The following is a 19,184-nucleotide window of genomic DNA, read 5'->3' on the forward strand; positions in this document are numbered from 1 at the left end:
CAGACTTCCTCTTGTTCCAGCAGTAGACCTCCTGAACTCCCCATGAGAGATGGTCTATATTACTTTGATGACAAGATTTTTGTCCCCACTGAAGCACGCCTACAGGTACTCCAAGCTTGCCATGACAGCAAACTGGCGGGACACTTTGGTGTCACCCGCACACAAGAGCTTATTTGAAGAAATTTCTGGTGGCCTGAGTAAGCCAAAGACTGTTGCTCCTATGTCTCCTCTTGTAAAACGTGTGCACGGTCCAAGAACACTCGTTCTAAACCTTGGGGACTGTTGAATCCTCTTCCTGTGCCAACCCAACCATGGAGCAATATTGCAATGGACTTTGTGGTCGACCTACCTCCCTCTGAAGGGTTTACCACTATTTTAGTTGTGGTAGACAGGTTCTCCAAGATGGCTCACTTCTTACCTCTTAACCTCCTTGCCGGTTTTCCCGACCTGAGCTCGGGGTAGAAAAAACAAGCTATTAGCGGTGATCCCGAGCTCAGGTCGGGGTATGCATTGCAGAGCTTTACTTGAAGTTGTGGAGTCCCGCGCGCGATCTCGCTGCGCAGCGGGACTCCAGCCTCTCTCCCCGGCAGTGTGGGGTCTTTCCCTGGCCGCTGGGATCCCCCATGTCCCCGCTATTCTTCCGGGGACCCGGCAGCCAGTTGGAGCAGCGGAGCCGTGGTGGCAGCAGAGCAGTGGTGGCAGCGTGATGTCATTGGGGGCGGGGCTAATATTGAAAACGAACTTCTCTATATTAGAGAAATATAGAGAAGTTCGTTTATATGTATATTAGCGCCATCTTGTGGGCAAAGAGAAAACTGCAGCACAGGAGCCCAGGAAGGTACATTTTTTTTTATTTTGCTGCAGATCTCCCTGCCAGAATGATTTTTTTCAGGTTTTAGGGTCTGAAAGAGTGAAAAAAAATTGCCACGCTTTTAGACCCTAAAATCTGGAAAGAATCAGACCGCCAAGGAGGTTAAACAAGTTCCATCTGCTGCCGAGACCGCTCAAGTATTTATCCGAGAGATCGTTCGACTCCATGGGTTGCCATCCGACATCGTCTCAGATCGTGGAACGCAGTTTACGTCTCGTTTTTGGCAGGAACTCTGTAAGAAGTTGGGAATCAAGCTTTCACTATCTTCTGGATATCACCCGCAGTCCAACGGCCAAACCAAAAGAACAAACCAGACCCTGGAGCAGTACATCAGATGCTTCACTGCCGCTGCCCAAGATGACTGGTATTCTCTGTTGGCCACAGCCGAGTTCGCTTTTAACAATTCTGTTCATTCTTCCACCCATCAATCTCCTTTTTTCATCAACTATGGCCTTCACCCCGCATTTCTGCCCGACTTAGATGCATCCTCACAGGGGGCAATGTCACACTCACCATAGTCGTTCGTCTCGGCGTCCCCGTGCGTGTCCTGCAGTGCGCACGCGCGGGGGTTCCCTGCTAGGCGTTTGTTTGTGACTGAATGCACCCGCGCGCAAAACATTGCGCGCCGAGAAGTGCAAAAAGTTTGCGCGCGCAAAGGATTGCGCACGTTCTGCGCATGCGCAGGGCGTTAATTTTGGCGCCAATAATCACTATATAAGCAGCACTGCCCTTGACTGCAGTGCTGCTCGTTCTGATCAGCTTAGTGAGCCGTCCTGGTGAACCATTGTGCCTTTGTTGATTGATCTCCTGTTGTGACCTCTGCCTGTGACCCCGACTTCCGCTGATTGCCGCCTGCCTCGACCCTTGGATCTGTCTTGTGTACTACTGCTGTCTGCTTCCTGCCCTGACCTTGGCTTGTGACCCCGACCTTGCTGGATCGCCGCCTGCCCTGGACCTACTGCTTTCCTCGGACTCCGCCTACTCCATAACTAGTGTCACCTGTTCTCCTAACCACTCACTGAGACAATCCCAGTAGTGACCTGGTAGGGCACTAGGCAGCTAAGTTCCACATCCCCCTCCTGGGGGTGTGGTCCTGCACCCCCCTCAAGGTAGTGTGGGTGAAGACCCGTGGTCACCTAGACTCCATTAATGGGTAACTTCTATTCCTTCGTGGGAGGGTCAACAGGGACTGAAGAGAAGTCCTAACAATTTCCCTCTGTGTGTTACTAGTGCCTAAGCAGTAAATGCTCGGTGTGTATAGGGCAGAGAAGGCCACAACAAGTCTATGTTTGTACCTATAATTAGTGTGAAGCTACTTATTTATTTTAAAGTTAAAGCAGAACTGAATATTAAAAAAAAAAACAAAATGTTTCACTTACCAGGGGCTTCTGCCAGTCCCATGCAGCCTTCCAGTCGTGCTCCGGTCCTCCACGATCCTCAGACTTCACGTTCCTCTCACTACAGTGTCAGGCCTCTTTTCCAGGGGCTATGTGCTCAGCAAGCAGTTACCAAGCAGCAGTGAGCAGTTACCAGGTAGCAGTGAGCAGTTACCAGGCAGCAGCAAGCAGTTGTGAGAGTTTTAGAGGCATTTCACTGTCTATCAACTGCCTGTGGAAAAGAGGCCTTAAAAAACACTACTAAACACCAGGGAACTGTATAAGGGAGGGACAAAGAATTAGACACCAGGGAACTGTATAGGGGAGGAAGAAGGGCCACTAGACCAGTAAAGGTATGGTGAGGGGGGCCATTAGACACCAGGGAACTGTATATGGGAGGGATAGAGAATTAGACACCAGGGAACTGTATAGGGGAGGAAGAAGGGCCACTAGACACCAGGAAACTGTATGGGGAGAGGGGCCATTAGACACCAGGGAACTGTATATGGAAGTGAGGTGGCCACTAGATATTGAGTGTTGGCCTGCAACTTGGTCCCTGTGGTCAATTTTGGCCCACTTTGTATTTTAGTTTGACACCACTGCCCTAAGCATATTCGACAAGGGCTTGCCAAATATGTTTTCATGGTCATGCTCCTATTTGTGTGCGGACTCAACCATACAGTGCAGGCACGAGTATAGTACATGTATTCCCAGTAGCATGGACAGAAGTATGAAGCCACTTGTACACAAATGGGAGCGTGGCCATGGAGGTGAAGGGGATCATGGCCAGCAGCGGTGGGTCTGTGGAAGATCTGAGCATCCTCTGGAGCATCTCACTACTTAGGTTTGATAGCTCCTATATAATATAGAAAAACAACTTTTTAAATAAAGTGTTATTTCTCCCAGAGTCGGTTATATGGGATTCTAGACTACTATTAGCCACAATGCCTTAATTCACTAAGGGCCGTTAGGTATTTTACTAAACAGTTTTAACTTACTGAATTCGGTATTTCTGTTCTTATTTTTAAATGCACAAAAGATTTTACAAATGTGGGTGAGATTCGGTAAAATAGGTCTAAAACTGTTCGGTGACCGAAGGGAGTAAGGGAGTCCAAAGTATTCAGTAAATACAGATTCATGCAGTATTTTACCAAATTAACGTGTACAGTAATTCTCTGGATGTTAGCAGAGACACTTCAACTTAAACTAACTTTTATTTAATTTTTATTATGTGTTTTTTTTCTTACAAGAAATGTTTTTTGGTTGTAAAGTTTACTATTTGTGTTGCACTTTATGTAATATGAAATAAATTATATTAAAATAGGCCCAATTTTCCCTGATAGATATAACTTCCCAACAGGGACCAGCTGGTCTACTCTCTGTCGGGAAATACCCACTAAACATGCCCACTTTCAAACTTTTATCTTAAATACAGTATAAATATTGGTCTGTTTTTAAAGATGCTCTGGAATTGGTTGTTTTTGTCAGCTGGTTGTGGTTTTCCAGAATGGCTCCCTATCATTTTGGTGGGGTTTACAGATTAACTCAATGGTCTTAGCGCTCCTCATTACTGTATATTTCTACTATTAAAGACAAGCGGCTCTGTGCTGCGCAGATACGTGAGTCCGCATGTGCACAATACAAAGCCGCTCGTTTTCAGAAGTTCTCAGAGACTCAAGTTCTTCCATGGCCTTCGGAGGAGACCCGAAGGCCTCTTTGACATTAAAGGGAACCTAAACTGAGAAGGATATGGATTTTTCATTTTAAAATCATATCAGTTGCCTGACTCTCCTGCTGATCCTTTGTCTCTAATACTTTTTATCTACAGCCCCTCAACAAGCATGCAAATCAGATTCTCTGACTGAAGTCAGACTGGATTAGTTGCATGCTTGTTTCAGGTGCGTGATTCAGCCACTACTTCAGCTAAAGGAATCAGCAGGACCCCCAGGCAACTGGTATGGTTTAAAGAGGATCTGTAACCTCAAAAAATCCCCTGGGGGGTACTCACCTCGGGTGGGGGAAGCCTCCGGATCCCAATGAGGCTTCCCACGCCGTCCTCTGTCCCACGGGGGTCTCGCTGCAGCCCTCCGTGCAGCCGTGACGTAATATTTACCTTCCCGGCTCCTGCGCAGGCGCTCTGACGGCTGTCGGCTCCGAACGACACGGAAATACCCGATCGCCGTCGGGTCTGCTCTACTGTGCAGGCGCAAGTTTCCGGCGCCTGCGCAGTAGAGCGGACCCGACTGAGATCAGGTATTTCCGTGTAGTTCGGAGAGGAAAGCAGCCACAGCGCCCCCGCTGGATCCAGCAAAGGTAAATATTGAAATTACAGTCGGGCCTGTCGCCGGCTGTTCAGAGGGCTGCAGCGAGACCCCCGTGGGACAGAGGACGGCGTGGGAAGCCTCATTAGGATCCGGAGGCTTCCCCCACCCAAGGTGAGTACCCCCCAGGGGATCTTTTTCATGTTACAGAGTCTCTTTAAAAGGAAACATCCATATCCCTCTCAGTTTAAGTACCCTTTAAAGTCAGATGCTGGAATGGCAGTGGAATAAGCCCTGTGGTTAAATGAGGCGATGCAGAGAGGAAATGGAAGGCTTTAAGGAATCCAGGCTCATATTCAGTTGCAATAATCAAATGCCATTAAAGCCACCAGCGAGCAAGAAAATACTGAGAACAATATTGATAGTACTTTTTCACCTACTTTTTAGTACTTTTTCAATTGCAGAGTGCTAAAAAGTTGTTTCAAACAGAAGATGAAACATTATCTCCTAGGAGAAAAAGGGAATTGCATATGGCTCCTTGTCATAAAATGCTTTTTAACCTCCCTGGCGGTGCATTTCTGTCTGGAATTATGAGTCAAAAGCAGTACGTTTATTTCAAGAATTATAGGCCGTCAATTTTTCAGTCCTAACTCACCGAAATATGTCTGAATAAAAGCCTGGTAGACATTCTGCATATAAATAAAAGAATGGAACACAAATTTGTTGATTTCATTAAATTTATGAATAAACTTAAGAAATTGTGAAATTGTACAAATAAGTCAGGCAGAGAGTAGTTAAAATCCCGGCAGACATCGGTGCAGGTAGCAGGCTGAGAGTAGTCAAAATCTAGACAAAAAATGGTAACTGTAATTGGATATACTGTCATCCTGTGCTTTCAAATGAGCTTATCTGCCATCTCTGCCTTGGCAGTCAGGTGACACGGGAGAGATCAAATTTTGTGATTGTAGTGAAATGAGGAGAAATTAGACGCGCTAATATATATACACATGTGCGTATGTATATATACTGGGTATGTATACACACACACATATATATACAGTGGGTTGCAAAAGTATTCGGCCCCCTTGAAGATTTCCACATTTTGTCACATTACTGCCACAAACATGCATCAATTTTATTGGAATTCCATGTGAAAGACCAATACAAAGTGGTGTACATGTGAGAAGAAGTGGATCGAAAATCATACATGATTCCAAACATTTTTTACAAATAAATAACTGCAAAGTGGGGTGTGCGTAATTATTCGGCCCCTGAGTAGAACCACCTTTTGCTGCAATTACAGCTGCCAGTCTTTTTAGGGTATGTCTCTACCAGCTTTGCACATCTAGAGACTGAAATCCTTGCTCATTCTTGTTTGCAAAACAGCTCCAGTTCAGTCAGATTAGATGGACAGCGTTTGTGGACAGCGTTTGTGAACAGCAGTGTAACGATCGGTGAAGCACAGAGAGGATCTGATTACCGGTGATCTGCAGTATCACAGGGAATACAGATGTATACCAGATTATAAGTGATCTGCAGTATCACCGATAATCCGTTATACCAGCTAACCTCTGTTCACCTGAGTAGAGTGTAGTGTTGGGTGTAACAGTAACACTTAGAGGACTAGGCCTCTGTGCAGTAAGGAGTACTGCACGGATTCCTTCCGAAGACCTGAACCCTCCAAGGCGGGAGGAGTCAGGCTAACAGTAGGAAGGATAGTCTGATAGTGACACTCTGGAAGAAGTGTCACTAACAGGACGGGGAACCGCCTCCGATAGTAAGGTCGGTTCTCGAGGTCGGACAAGCCAGGTCGAAACCCACGGTCAGATAAGGCACAAATACAGTAGGCAGAGGTGGAGTCTAGGTACAGGCAGGGTTCGGCAACAGGGTATCAGAAATATCGAGGTACTAGATCAGGAGGCAGAAGCAGAGTCTAAGGACGAGCCGGGGTTCGGCAACAGAGTATCAGAATGGCAAGGTACAAGATCAGAGTTCAGGAGGATAGTCAGGCAGGCAAAGGGTCATAACAGATAAACACAATCAAACTAGTACTTTAAGCTATCAACAGAATCTAGCTAAGTATAGGATTACAGCTCCAGCTGGTCCCGGCACACTTGCGGATCTGACTACGGATCTGGGTGCTCCCACATATGTGATCGCAACGCCAGACACCAGAGAAATGACCAGCTAGCAGTATATATATAGAGTTGGGCCGAACCTCCGATTTTAGGTTCGCGAACCGGGTTCGCGAACTTCCGCGGAAGGTTCGGTTCGCGTTAAAGTTCGCGAACCGCAATAGACTTCAATGGGGATGCGAACTTTGAAAAAAAAAATAATTATGCTGGCCACAAAAGTGATGGAAAAGATGTTTCAAGGGGTCTAACACCTGGAGGGGGGTATGGCGGAGTGGGATACACGCCAAAAGTCCCCGGGAAAAATCTGGATTTGACGAAAAGCAGCGTTTTAAGGGCAGAAATCACATTGAATGCTAAATGACAGGCCTAAAGTGCTTTAAAACATCTTGCATGTGTATACATCAATCAGGTAGTGTAATTAAGGTACTGCTTCACACTGACACACCAAACTCCACTGAACAGAACAGGTATGCAGTGGCAGGTTCACTAAACAGGTATACAGTGGCGGGTCCACTGAACAGAACAGGTATGCAGTGGCGGGTTCACTGAACAGGTATGCAGTGGTGGGTTCACAGAACAGGTATGCAGTGGTGGGTTCACAGAACAGGTATGCAGTGGCAGCAGGATCACTGAACAGGTATGCAGTGGTGGGTGGGTTCACAGAACAGGTATGCAGTGGTGGGTTCACAGAACAGGTATGCAGTGGCAGGATCACTGAACAGGTATGCAGTGGTGGTGGGTGGGTTCACAGAACAAGTATGCAGTGGCAGGATCACTGAACAGGTATGCAGTGGTGGGTGGGTTCACAGAACAGGTATGCAGTGGCAGCAGGATCACTGAACAGGTATGCAGTGGTGGGTGGGTTCACAGAACAGGTATGCAGTGGTGGGTTCACAGAACAGGTATGCAGTGGCAGGATCACTGAACAGGTATGCAGTGGCAGGATCACAGTACAGGTATGCAGTGGGCTGAGGGCTCACTGAACAGAACAGGTATGCAGCCAGGAAGAAGTTAAGCCTAACTAATCTTTCCCTATATGAGAGACTGCAGCAGCTCGCCCTACTCTCACTAATGCAGGCACACGAGTGGCCGTAATGGCCGCCGCTGCCTGCCTTATATAAGGGGGGTGGGGCTCCAGGGGCTAGTGTAGCCTAATTGGCTACACTGGGCCTGCTGACTGTGATGTAGAGGGTCAAAGTTGACCCTCAGGTGCATTATGGGGCGAACCGAACTTCTTCCGCAAAACGTTCGCGTGCGGTACCCGCACGCGAACCACCTAAGTTCGCGCGAACCACGTTCGCGCGAACCACGTTCGCCGGCGAACCGTTCGGCCCAACTCTATATATATACACAAACGTCTTCCCAGCACCTCCCTAAGTGCTGGACCAATGAGGAGTGGAGACAGAGTCAGCTGACCAGCCTGGTCAGCTGACTCACTTCTGGCTGCTATATGGGGCCTGCCTCTCCGCGCGCACGCACGTCCTCCGAAACCTGAAGGGACTACGAGTCCCAGCCACAGCAGCCCCGCTCTGCGGTGTCTCCGCAGCAGGGACATGCGTGCTAACCGCCGCGGTTATTCCGTGCTCCGCCATGCCCTGCACGGGGGCAGCCGCCTCAGACTGAGTGGAGGCGGCTGTCTCCCCGTGCCCAGCCACATTGTGCGCGGAAAGAGCCGCCTGCCGCTGACTCCTGGCGGCGGCTCTTCCGCGATTTCTGACAAGCAGTTTTCAGATCTTGCCACAGACTTTGACTGGGCCATTCTAACACATAGATATGTTTTTTTTTTAAACCATTCCATTGTTGCCCTGGCTTTACGTTTAGGGTTATTGTCCTGCTAGAAGGTGAACCTCCGCCCCAGTCTCAAGTCTTTTGCAGTCTCCAAGAGGTTTTCTTCCAAGTTTGCCCTGTATTTGGCTCCATCCATCTTCCCATCAACAGCCTCCCTGTGCTTGCTGAAGAGATGCACCTCCCGAGAATGATGCTGCCCCCACCATATTTGACAGTGGGGATGGTGTGTTCAGAGTGATGTGCAGTGTTAGTTTTCTGCCACACCAAAACTTTTTGGCCAAAAAGTTCAGTTTTGGTCTCATCTGACCAGAGCACCTTCTTCCACATGGTTGTTGTGTCCCCCACATGGCTTGTGGCAAACTGCAAATGGGACTTCTCATGCTTTCTGTTAACAATGCCTTTCTTCTTGCCACTCTTCAATAAAGGCCAACTTTGTATAGTTCATGACTAATAGTCGTCCTATGGACAGAGTCTCCCACCTGAGCAGTAGATCTCTGCAGCTCGTCCAGAGTCACCATGGGCCTCTTGACTGCATTTCTGATCAGCGCTCTCCTTGTTCGGCCTGTGAGTTTAGGTGGATGGCCTTGTCTTGGTAGGTGTACAGTTGTGCCATACTCCTTCCATTTCTGAATGATCGCTTGAACAGTGCTCCGTGGGATGTTAAAGGCTTTGGAAATCTTTTTGTAGCCTAAGCCTGTTTTAAATTTCTCAATAACTTGATCCCTGACCTGTCTTGTGTGTTCTTTGGACTTCACAGTGTTGTTACTCCCAATATTCTCTTAGACAACCCCTGAGGCCCTCACAGAGCAGCTGTATTTGTACTGACATTAGATTACACACAGGTGCACTCTATTTAGTCATTAGCACTCATCAGGCAATGTCTATAGGCAACTGACTGCACTCAGATCAAAGGGGGCCGAAAAATTATGCACACACCATTTTGCAGTTATTTATTTGAAAAAAATGTCATGTGGAATTCCAATAAAATTGATTTATGTTTGTGGCAGTAATATGACAAGATGTGGAAAACTTCAAGGGGCCGAATACTTTTGCAACCCACTGTATATATCTATATACATATTCATGTACACACATAGTATACACATGTGTATACATTATATATATATATATATATATATATATATATATATATATATAACTTTTTTTTATTGTAAAATGCTTAAAGGGACTCCGAGCAGTGCAGAAACTATGGAAAGATGCATACCATTTTGAAGCTCTCTTTCTCCTCTTTCCAACGACACATACACCGCCACCCTACACCTTTTAGTTTTCAATATTTTTGCGATCGAATTCGCGGCAACCGCAATTTCGATCACGAAAATAGCAAAAACAAAATGTCGTAGGGTGGCGGTTTATATATCGTTGGAAAGAGGAGAAAGAGAGCTTCAAAATGGTATGCATCTTTCCATAGTTTCTGCACTGTTCGGAGTCCCTTTAAAAGCTATATAGAATATGAAAATTGTCTCCTAAGAGATAACTCAGGAGAAAAAGTGAATTGCATATGGGCCCCAGAGCATTCCCTCCACTTAGGCGAGTGTTGTAATTCCACCTTGAATAATTTCCTTCAGATTTCTTTCTCTTTTTTTAATATTGCTATTCAGTGTCGCTTACAAATTTTCACCAAAGAAAATGTTTTGCATCAAAAATGCTATTTTCAAATTCGAGAGAATGTTCATGAAAATAGCTTGTATTCTCGCATTTACGTGTTTTTACAAAAACACTAAAAAAAGTATATTTTTATAAGGAAAAGCACAAGAACGTGGAAAAATTATATGTTTTGCAAAAAATTTTACTACGAAAATGCGATAAATCAAACAGGAAAAAAAACAAAAGTTATTTTTGATGGTTGTTTCTAGTGAAAGATGATTATGAACTACAAATATATGTTAAAAACATATATATTTGGTCCTGCACAACATTTTCAGGAGGGTGGACATTGTCTGTATTGTAAGCAATTGTCATGTCCCAAGCATCAACCACACCCACAGGAAGATCTCTGAAGACGTCTTTCACAATCAGATACTGAATGTAACCATGGAAGTCACTTAACCTCTCAGCATCTATATTAATCTCTCTAGTATTTTCTGCTTTGATAATAACCTTTGTATCCGGGCTCCGTAAGAAGAGACGTTGCAAAGCTTTGTGCACATTAATGACTCTTTTGATGAAGAGATGGATGGGGAAAGGACGGAAATGTTGGCCCAGACAGATGACAATGACGTAGTTTGCTCCTCCAGACAGATGGTCTATCTGCTCACTTACATAGTGATCATCTTTAACTGAGTAAAACTTGCTTGCGACAATTGGATGGCTGTGCTTTTTCCACTGCAGCTGGATGTTCCTCTTTAAATCCACGGATAGAAGCATAGACTCCAGTCCTGGTCGATGTAGGTCAAACTGTTTAAGATCTGGTTGGAAAAGTCAAAAAAATGTGCATCACTTAAAATGATTTTGAATGTGAATGATGGCATCCTGGTTTTGTCTGGGTACCCAAGGCCAGATACATTTTTCCTTACCAAACACACAGGAGAAACTCACTTCCCAAACAGTTCTCTGCTGCTTATATAGAGCCTGCAGGCTGCTTGTAAGCCAATCAAGAAGTGCACATACACATGACACCTAGTCTGCAGTGATTGATTCAAACAGAAGCTGAGCTACTCAGCTAGTCATAGGAGAGGGTTTCAGTTGCATATAGACAATGGCTATATGGCCAGCAGGGGGCACCAGCGTGCAGGATATACCCTCTCATCTGCCCCCCTCCTAACTAAACTGCATGGGAATCTATATTAAAATTTAAAAACAATAATGGTGCACAAGCCAGCCTGGGGCCCCAGGAACTCTCACTGCCCGGGGCCCCAGAACCAGCATGCAACACCATATGTGAGCGCAGCCAAGCCCTGGATCTGCCACACCCAGGAGCTTGTCCCCAACTGCTCTGTAACTTACCAAACACACAGGAGAAACTCACTTCCCAAACAGTTCTCTGCTGCTTATATAGAGCCTGCAGGCTGCTTGTAAGCCAATCAAGAAGTGCACATACACATGACACCTAGTCTGCAGTGATTGATTCAAACAGAAGCTGAGCTACTCAGCTAGTCATAGGAGAGGGTTTCAGTTGCATATAGACAATGGCTATATGGCCAGCAGGGGGCACCAGCGTGCAGGATATACCCTCTCATCTGCCCCCCTCCTAACTAAACTGCATGGGAATCTATATTAAAATTTAAAAACAATAATGGTGCACAAGCCAGCCTGGGGCCCCAGGAACTCTCACTGCCCGGGGCCCCAGAACCAGCATGCAACACCATATGTGAGCGCAGCCAAGCCCTGGATCTGCCACACCCAGGAGCTTGTCCCCAACTGCTCTGTAACTTACCAAACACACAGGAGAAACTCACTTCCCAAACAGTTCTCTGCTGCTTATATAGAGCCTGCAGGCTGCTTGTAAGCCAATCAAGAAGTGCACATACACATGACACCTAGTCTGCAGTGATTGATTCAAACAGAAGCTGAGCTACTCAGCTAGTCATAGGAGAGGGTTTCAGTTGCATATAGACAATGGCTATATGGCCAGCAGGGGGCACCAGCGTGCAGGATATACCCTCTCATCTGCCCCCCTCCTAACTAAACTGCATGGGAATCTATATTAAAATTTAAAAACAATAATGGTGCACAAGCCAGCCTGGGGCCCCAGGAACTCTCACTGCCCGGGGCCCCAGAACCAGCATGCAACACCATATGTGAGCGCAGCCAAGCCCTGGATCTGCCACACCCAGGAGCTTGTCCCCAACTGCTCTGTAACTTACCAAACACACAGGAGAAACTCACTTCCCAAACAGTTCTCTGCTGCTTATATAGAGCCTGCAGGCTGCTTGTAAGCCAATCAAGAAGTGCACATACACATGACACCTAGTCTGCAGTGATTGATTCAAACAGAAGCTGAGCTACTCAGCTAGTCATAGGAGAGGGTTTCAGTTGCATATAGACAATGGCTATATGGCCAGCAGGGGGCACCAGCGTGCAGGATATACCCTCTCATCTGCCCCCCTCCTAACTAAACTGCATGGGAATCTATATTAAAATTTAAAAACAATAATGGTGCACAAGCCAGCCTGGGGCCCCAGGAACTCTCACTGCCCGGGGCCCCAGAACCAGCATGCAACACCATATGTGAGCGCAGCCAAGCCCTGGATCTGCCACACCCAGGAGCTTGTCCCCAACTGCTCTGTAACTTACCAAACACACAGGAGAAACTCACTTCCCAAACAGTTCTCTGCTGCTTATATAGAGCCTGCAGGCTGCTTGTAAGCCAATCAAGAAGTGCACATACACATGACACCTAGTCTGCAGTGATTGATTCAAACAGAAGCTGAGCTACTCAGCTAGTCATAGGAGAGGGTTTCAGTTGCATATAGACAATGGCTATATGGCCAGCAGGGGGCACCAGCGTGCAGGATATACCCTCTCATCTGCCCCCCTCCTAACTAAACTGCATGGGAATCTATATTAAAATTTAAAAACAATAATGGTGCACAAGCCAGCCTGGGGCCCCAGGAACTCTCACTGCCCGGGGCCCCAGAACCAGCATGCAACACCATATGTGAGCGCAGCCAAGCCCTGGATCTGCCACACCCAGGAGCTTGTCCCCAACTGCTCTGTAACTTACCAAACACACAGGAGAAACTCACTTCCCAAACAGTTCTCTGCTGCTTATATAGAGCCTGCAGGCTGCTTGTAAGCCAATCAAGAAGTGCACATACACATGACACCTAGTCTGCAGTGATTGATTCAAACAGAAGCTGAGCTACTCAGCTAGTCATAGGAGAGGGTTTCAGTTGCATATAGACAATGGCTATATGGCCAGCAGGGGGCACCAGCGTGCAGGATATACCCTCTCATCTGCCCCCCTCCTAACTAAACTGCATGGGAATCTATATTAAAATTTAAAAACAATAATGTGACTAGCTGAGTAGCTCAGCTTCTGTTTGAATCAATCACTGCAGACTAGGTGTCATGTGTATGTGCACTTCTTGATTGGCTTACAAGCAGCCTGCAGGCTCTATATAAGCAGCAGAGAACTGTTTGGGAAGTGAGTTTCTCCTGTGTGTTTGGTAAGTTACAGAGCAGTTGGGGACAAGCTCCTGGGTGTGGCAGATCCAGGGCTTGGCTGCGCTCACATATGGTGTTGCATGCTGGTTCTGGGGCCCCGGGCAGTGAGAGTTCCTGGGGCCCCAGGCTGGCTTGTGCACCATTATTGTTTTTAAATTTTAATATAGATTCCCATGCAGTTTAGTTAGGAGGGGGGCAGATGAGAGGGTATATCCTGCACGCTGGTGCCCCCTGCTGGCCATATAGCCATTGTCTATATGCAACTGAAACCCTCTCCTATGACTAGCTGAGTAGCTCAGCTTCTGTTTGAATCAATCACTGCAGACTAGGTGTCATGTGTATGTGCACTTCTTGATTGGCTTACAAGCAGCCTGCAGGCTCTATATAAGCAGCAGAGAACTGTTTGGGAAGTGAGTTTCTCCTGTGTGTTTGGTAAGTTACAGAGCAGTTGGGGACAAGCTCCTGGGTGTGGCAGATCCAGGGCTTGGCTGCGCTCACATATGGTGTTGCATGCTGGTTCTGGGGCCCCGGGCAGTGAGAGTTCCTGGGGCCCCAGGCTGGCTTGTGCACCATTATTGTTTTTAAATTTTAATATAGATTCCCATGCAGTTTAGTTAGGAGGGGGGCAGATGAGAGGGTATATCCTGCACGCTGGTGCCCCCTGCTGGCCATATAGCCATTGTCTATATGCAACTGAAACCCTCTCCTATGACTAGCTGAGTAGCTCAGCTTCTGTTTGAATCAATCACTGCAGACTAGGTGTCATGTGTATGTGCACTTCTTGATTGGCTTACAAGCAGCCTGCAGGCTCTATATAAGCAGCAGAGAACTGTTTGGGAAGTGAGTTTCTCCTGTGTGTTTGGTAAGTTACAGAGCAGTTGGGGACAAGCTCCTGGGTGTGGCAGATCCAGGGCTTGGCTGCGCTCACATATGGTGTTGCATGCTGGTTCTGGGGCCCCGGGCAGTGAGAGTTCCTGGGGCCCCAGGCTGGCTTGTGCACCATTATTGTTTTTAAATTTTAATATAGATTCCCATGCAGTTTAGTTAGGAGGGGGGCAGATGAGAGGGTATATCCTGCACGCTGGTGCCCCCTGCTGGCCATATAGCCATTGTCTATATGCAACTGAAACCCTCTCCTATGACTAGCTGAGTAGCTCAGCTTCTGTTTGAATCAATCACTGCAGACTAGGTGTCATGTGTATGTGCACTTCTTGATTGGCTTACAAGCAGCCTGCAGGCTCTATATAAGCAGCAGAGAACTGTTTGGGAAGTGAGTTTCTCCTGTGTGTTTGGTAAGTTACAGAGCAGTTGGGGACAAGCTCCTGGGTGTGGCAGATCCAGGGCTTGGCTGCGCTCACATATGGTGTTGCATGCTGGTTCTGGGGCCCCGGGCAGTGAGAGTTCCTGGGGCCCCAGGCTGGCTTGTGCACCATTATTGTTTTTAAATTTTAATATAGATTCCCATGCAGTTTAGTTAGGAGGGGGGCAGATGAGAGGGTATATCCTGCACGCTGGTGCCCCCTGCTGGCCATATAGCCATTGTCTATATGCAACTGAAACCCTCTCCTATGACTAGCTGAGTAGCTCAGCTTCTGTTTGAATCAATCACTGCAGACTAGGTGTCATGTGTATGTGCACTTCTTGATTGGCTTACAAGCAGCCTGCAGGCTCTATATAAGCAGCAGAGAACTGTTTGGGAAGTGAGTTTCTCCTGTGTGTTTGGTAAGTTACAGAGCAGTTGGGGACAAGCTCCTGGGTGTGGCAGATCCAGGGCTTGGCTGCGCTCACATATGGTGTTGCATGCTGGTTCTGGGGCCCCGGGCAGTGAGAGTTCCTGGGGCCCCAGGCTGGCTTGTGCACCATTATTGTTTTTAAATTTTAATATAGATTCCCATGCAGTTTAGTTAGGAGGGGGGCAGATGAGAGGGTATATCCTGCACGCTGGTGCCCCCTGCTGGCCATATAGCCATTGTCTATATGCAACTGAAACCCTCTCCTATGACTAGCTGAGTAGCTCAGCTTCTGTTTGAATCAATCACTGCAGACTAGGTGTCATGTGTATGTGCACTTCTTGATTGGCTTACAAGCAGCCTGCAGGCTCTATATAAGCAGCAGAGAACTGTTTGGGAAGTGAGTTTCTCCTGTGTGTTTGGTAAGTTACAGAGCAGTTGGGGACAAGCTCCTGGGTGTGGCAGATCCAGGGCTTGGCTGCGCTCACATATGGTGTTGCATGCTGGTTCTGGGGCCCCGGGCAGTGAGAGTTCCTGGGGCCCCAGGCTGGCTTGTGCACCATTATTGTTTTTAAATTTTAATATAGATTCCCATGCAGTTTAGTTAGGAGGGGGGCAGATGAGAGGGTATATCCTGCACGCTGGTGCCCCCTGCTGGCCATATAGCCATTGTCTATATGCAACTGAAACCCTCTCCTATGACTAGCTGAGTAGCTCAGCTTCTGTTTGAATCAATCACTGCAGACTAGGTGTCATGTGTATGTGCACTTCTTGATTGGCTTACAAGCAGCCTGCAGGCTCTATATAAGCAGCAGAGAACTGTTTGGGAAGTGAGTTTCTCCTGTGTGTTTGGTAAGTTACAGAGCAGTTGGGGACAAGCTCCTGGGTGTGGCAGATCCAGGGCTTGGCTGCGCTCACATATGGTGTTGCATGCTGGTTCTGGGGCCCCGGGCAGTGAGAGTTCCTGGGGCCCCAGGCTGGCTTGTGCACCATTATTGTTTTTAAATTTTAATATAGATTCCCATGCAGTTTAGTTAGGAGGGGGGCAGATGAGAGGGTATATCCTGCACGCTGGTGCCCCCTGCTGGCCATATAGCCATTGTCTATATGCAACTGAAACCCTCTCCTATGACTAGCTGAGTAGCTCAGCTTCTGTTTGAATCAATCACTGCAGACTAGGTGTCATGTGTATGTGCACTTCTTGATTGGCTTACAAGCAGCCTGCAGGCTCTATATAAGCAGCAGATACATTTTTCCATCGCTATAGTTACCTTTGCTCTGATGCCCACAATTTGTCTCAAGAATTATCTTTTGTTAGGGTTGATTCAGCAGATACCTGGCACCAGTGTCTGATATTTTTATTATTATATGTACAAAGTCTAGCATTGAAAGATTCATGTTTGACAGACATGGGCACATGTACACATACTAACTTTTCAACATATAGTAACTTTATTGAAATACTAGATAATAGGATAACAGAGGCGCCAATAGGATAAAACACACTAAAAGAACTTAAAAACCCATCTTGGTAATAGAGGAGGCAGTGGTGGACTCACCCCCTCCAAGCAGAACACACGACTGTGGATTTTCAGTCAAAACAATTTTATCGGATACTCCAAATAAAGTGCAACGCGTTTCATGGGATACAAACCCGCTTCATCAGGCAATAACAGATAGGAGTAAACAGCATCTGCCAGTATCATCAACACTGAGGCGCTCAGTGTTGATGATACTGGCAGATGCTGTTTACTCCTATCCTATTATCTACATCAAGTCCACCCTTGGTGGAGGGTTGTACCCTTCCTTCTTCAACTACAGAGAGCGACTTTTTAATCCTGAGTGGGGTCAGGACAATCTCCCCACCTGCTTTGACAGTGGTTGCCTACTTGGTAACCCTGGTTTGTGAGTATTAAATTAATATTATTACTCTATCAATTATACCTTACCAGTACATACTACACTATATTGGGCTCTTGGTGTTCTCTCTTTTTCTCTCTTTATTGAAATACTGTTTAATTGTTTTATATAATGCTGTGGAAATAGCCAGTCTGTGAAAAAATGTTCTGCATTTCCCAGTGTGGGAATCGTGGCTTTACCAGGTGAATTCCTGTATGGCTCATATTTAAGATAAAAGTTTGGAAGAAAAGTAGGCAGTTGGTTACTAAAAAATGAAAGTATTCTGGTGATTGACATGTGTAACCCATCTAGAGTCTTGTTCCGCCCCGACTGAGAGGAATCCACCAGACACTGACTTAAATGCGAATATCAAGAATTTATTTGTGACCTTAAAGAGGAACTCCAGCCTAAACAAACATACTGTTATTAAGTTACATTAGTTATGTTAATTAAAATAGATAGGTAATTTAATCTCTGGGCATCCATAAAATGGGCAGCCATCTTTTTGGTTGAAAGGAGGTGACAGGGAGCATGAGACAGAGGTCCAACTGTCCTGTGTCCTGATCACCCCTCCCAGTTTTTTCTTTGATGGGTGGAGCTTAGCTAAAAATGCAGCTAAAAATGATGCTTTGGTAAAAAAAACAAAGTTCTGATGCTGTGAAACTGTTAAAGAATCACCAAGCTATTTCAGTTCTGCTGAGTAGATTTTTAATCCGGAGGTTCACTTTAAACAATGGTTAATTGGTAGCTTCTCAACCAGTAACAACTCTCAACACAAATATATATATATATATTATTTTCACATTAAGAGTCAGTTAAATCTTCTCCTCTTGACAGCCGGTGCACTGGTAAAAGATGCAGAATGAAATTCAGGCTACTTATAATACTCCATACAAAGAGATGAGTTACACGAGTTCTATTATTTTTCTTTTACAATCATCAACCACTACTCAATACAACACTTGTTCATCACAGTACCATATGCTGGTGTATAAGGGCTTGGGCAGAAATAGGTCTTCTGAGCAACTTCAGTTCTAAGCAGTCTCTGTCCCTTGTTACCAAGTCCAAGCTATTTTGCTCAGCAAAACCTTAGGTTTCAGAGTTCCTCTTTCTTTATGGTACTGAAGCAACCTTTACTTTTTTGGGTAAGGCACTGAAATGAATGTTGACTCTTTGGCTCAGAGGATTTCTCAGACTCTCTTTTTCTTCTCCACTGTGGCCCCCAAATAAAATTTGGGGCAGATGACATGGTGGCATTTCCTGTCCTTGCCTGGCACCACCCCTTGGAAAATGCCACCTGAACTATGTGGTTCAGGCTGCGTCATACAAGGTCCACCCCTGGCTCCACCACTTGTGCATAAAGGTTGCATCCTTGGTATAACAATTCCAACAGTGTTGTAATTTATTCTGTAACATATGTCTTTAAGTGCCTGTAATTAATACTAACTATTACCTTGAAAGGATTTCATCAGATACAGATACCACTGTCTTAAGGTTGAGTCTCCCATAAGATAGATCATTTTGTCATTCAAGCATTTGTACATTTGTTCTTTGAGTGTGAAGTTTGCCATGTTACAGAAAATGGGTCTCCACTTGTCCTGGAAAACAAAGCCGCTGGGAAATGGAGATTTCATTCCAGTTTTGCATTGTTGTAGAGATGGTGGAGATGACTCTGAAAAATATAACAAAAAAAGGATCAGAATAAAATACAAAAACAAACAGGTACATCTATTCGCAAGAAGTTTTGCTTCCACTAGAATGGGGCAAAACTAAAAACCCTTTCAAACAAGATCTATCCTTTTTAAGAGGTATGTGTAATAATCAACACAAGTGTTATCATATGTAATAAAGTCAATAAAGATTATTTGGATATCCTATCTCATAAGAAAAAAAAATATTCAAATAATAAAAAACCATAATTGGACCGATAAGGGCAAACAGAATATCATTTATGGTGGTAGACACCTCATGTAAAGTGTATTACGCACAAGGGT

The 19,184-nt window shown here is 45.9% G+C and overlaps 1 protein-coding gene across 1 annotated transcript in view; it reads right to left on the bottom strand.

The window, feature by feature from the left end:
- Positions 1–10,318: 10,318 nt before the first annotated feature.
- Positions 10,319–19,184, bottom strand: part of LOC137540932 (NXPE family member 2-like) — an 89,074-nt gene continuing 80,208 nt past the window's right edge. Inside the window, exons 3-4 of the mRNA XM_068262109.1 lie at positions 18,644–18,862; positions 10,319–10,860 (exon numbers count right to left, since the gene is read on the bottom strand). Of these exons, the coding sequence (XP_068118210.1) occupies positions 10,319–10,860; positions 18,644–18,862 (761 nt within the window). The remainder of the gene's footprint in view (positions 10,861–18,643; positions 18,863–19,184) is intronic.

The sequence above is a fragment of the Hyperolius riggenbachi genome, chromosome 12 (assembly GCF_040937935.1).
Source record: "Hyperolius riggenbachi isolate aHypRig1 chromosome 12, aHypRig1.pri, whole genome shotgun sequence".
Taxonomy (NCBI): Eukaryota; Metazoa; Chordata; class Amphibia; order Anura; family Hyperoliidae; genus Hyperolius; species Hyperolius riggenbachi.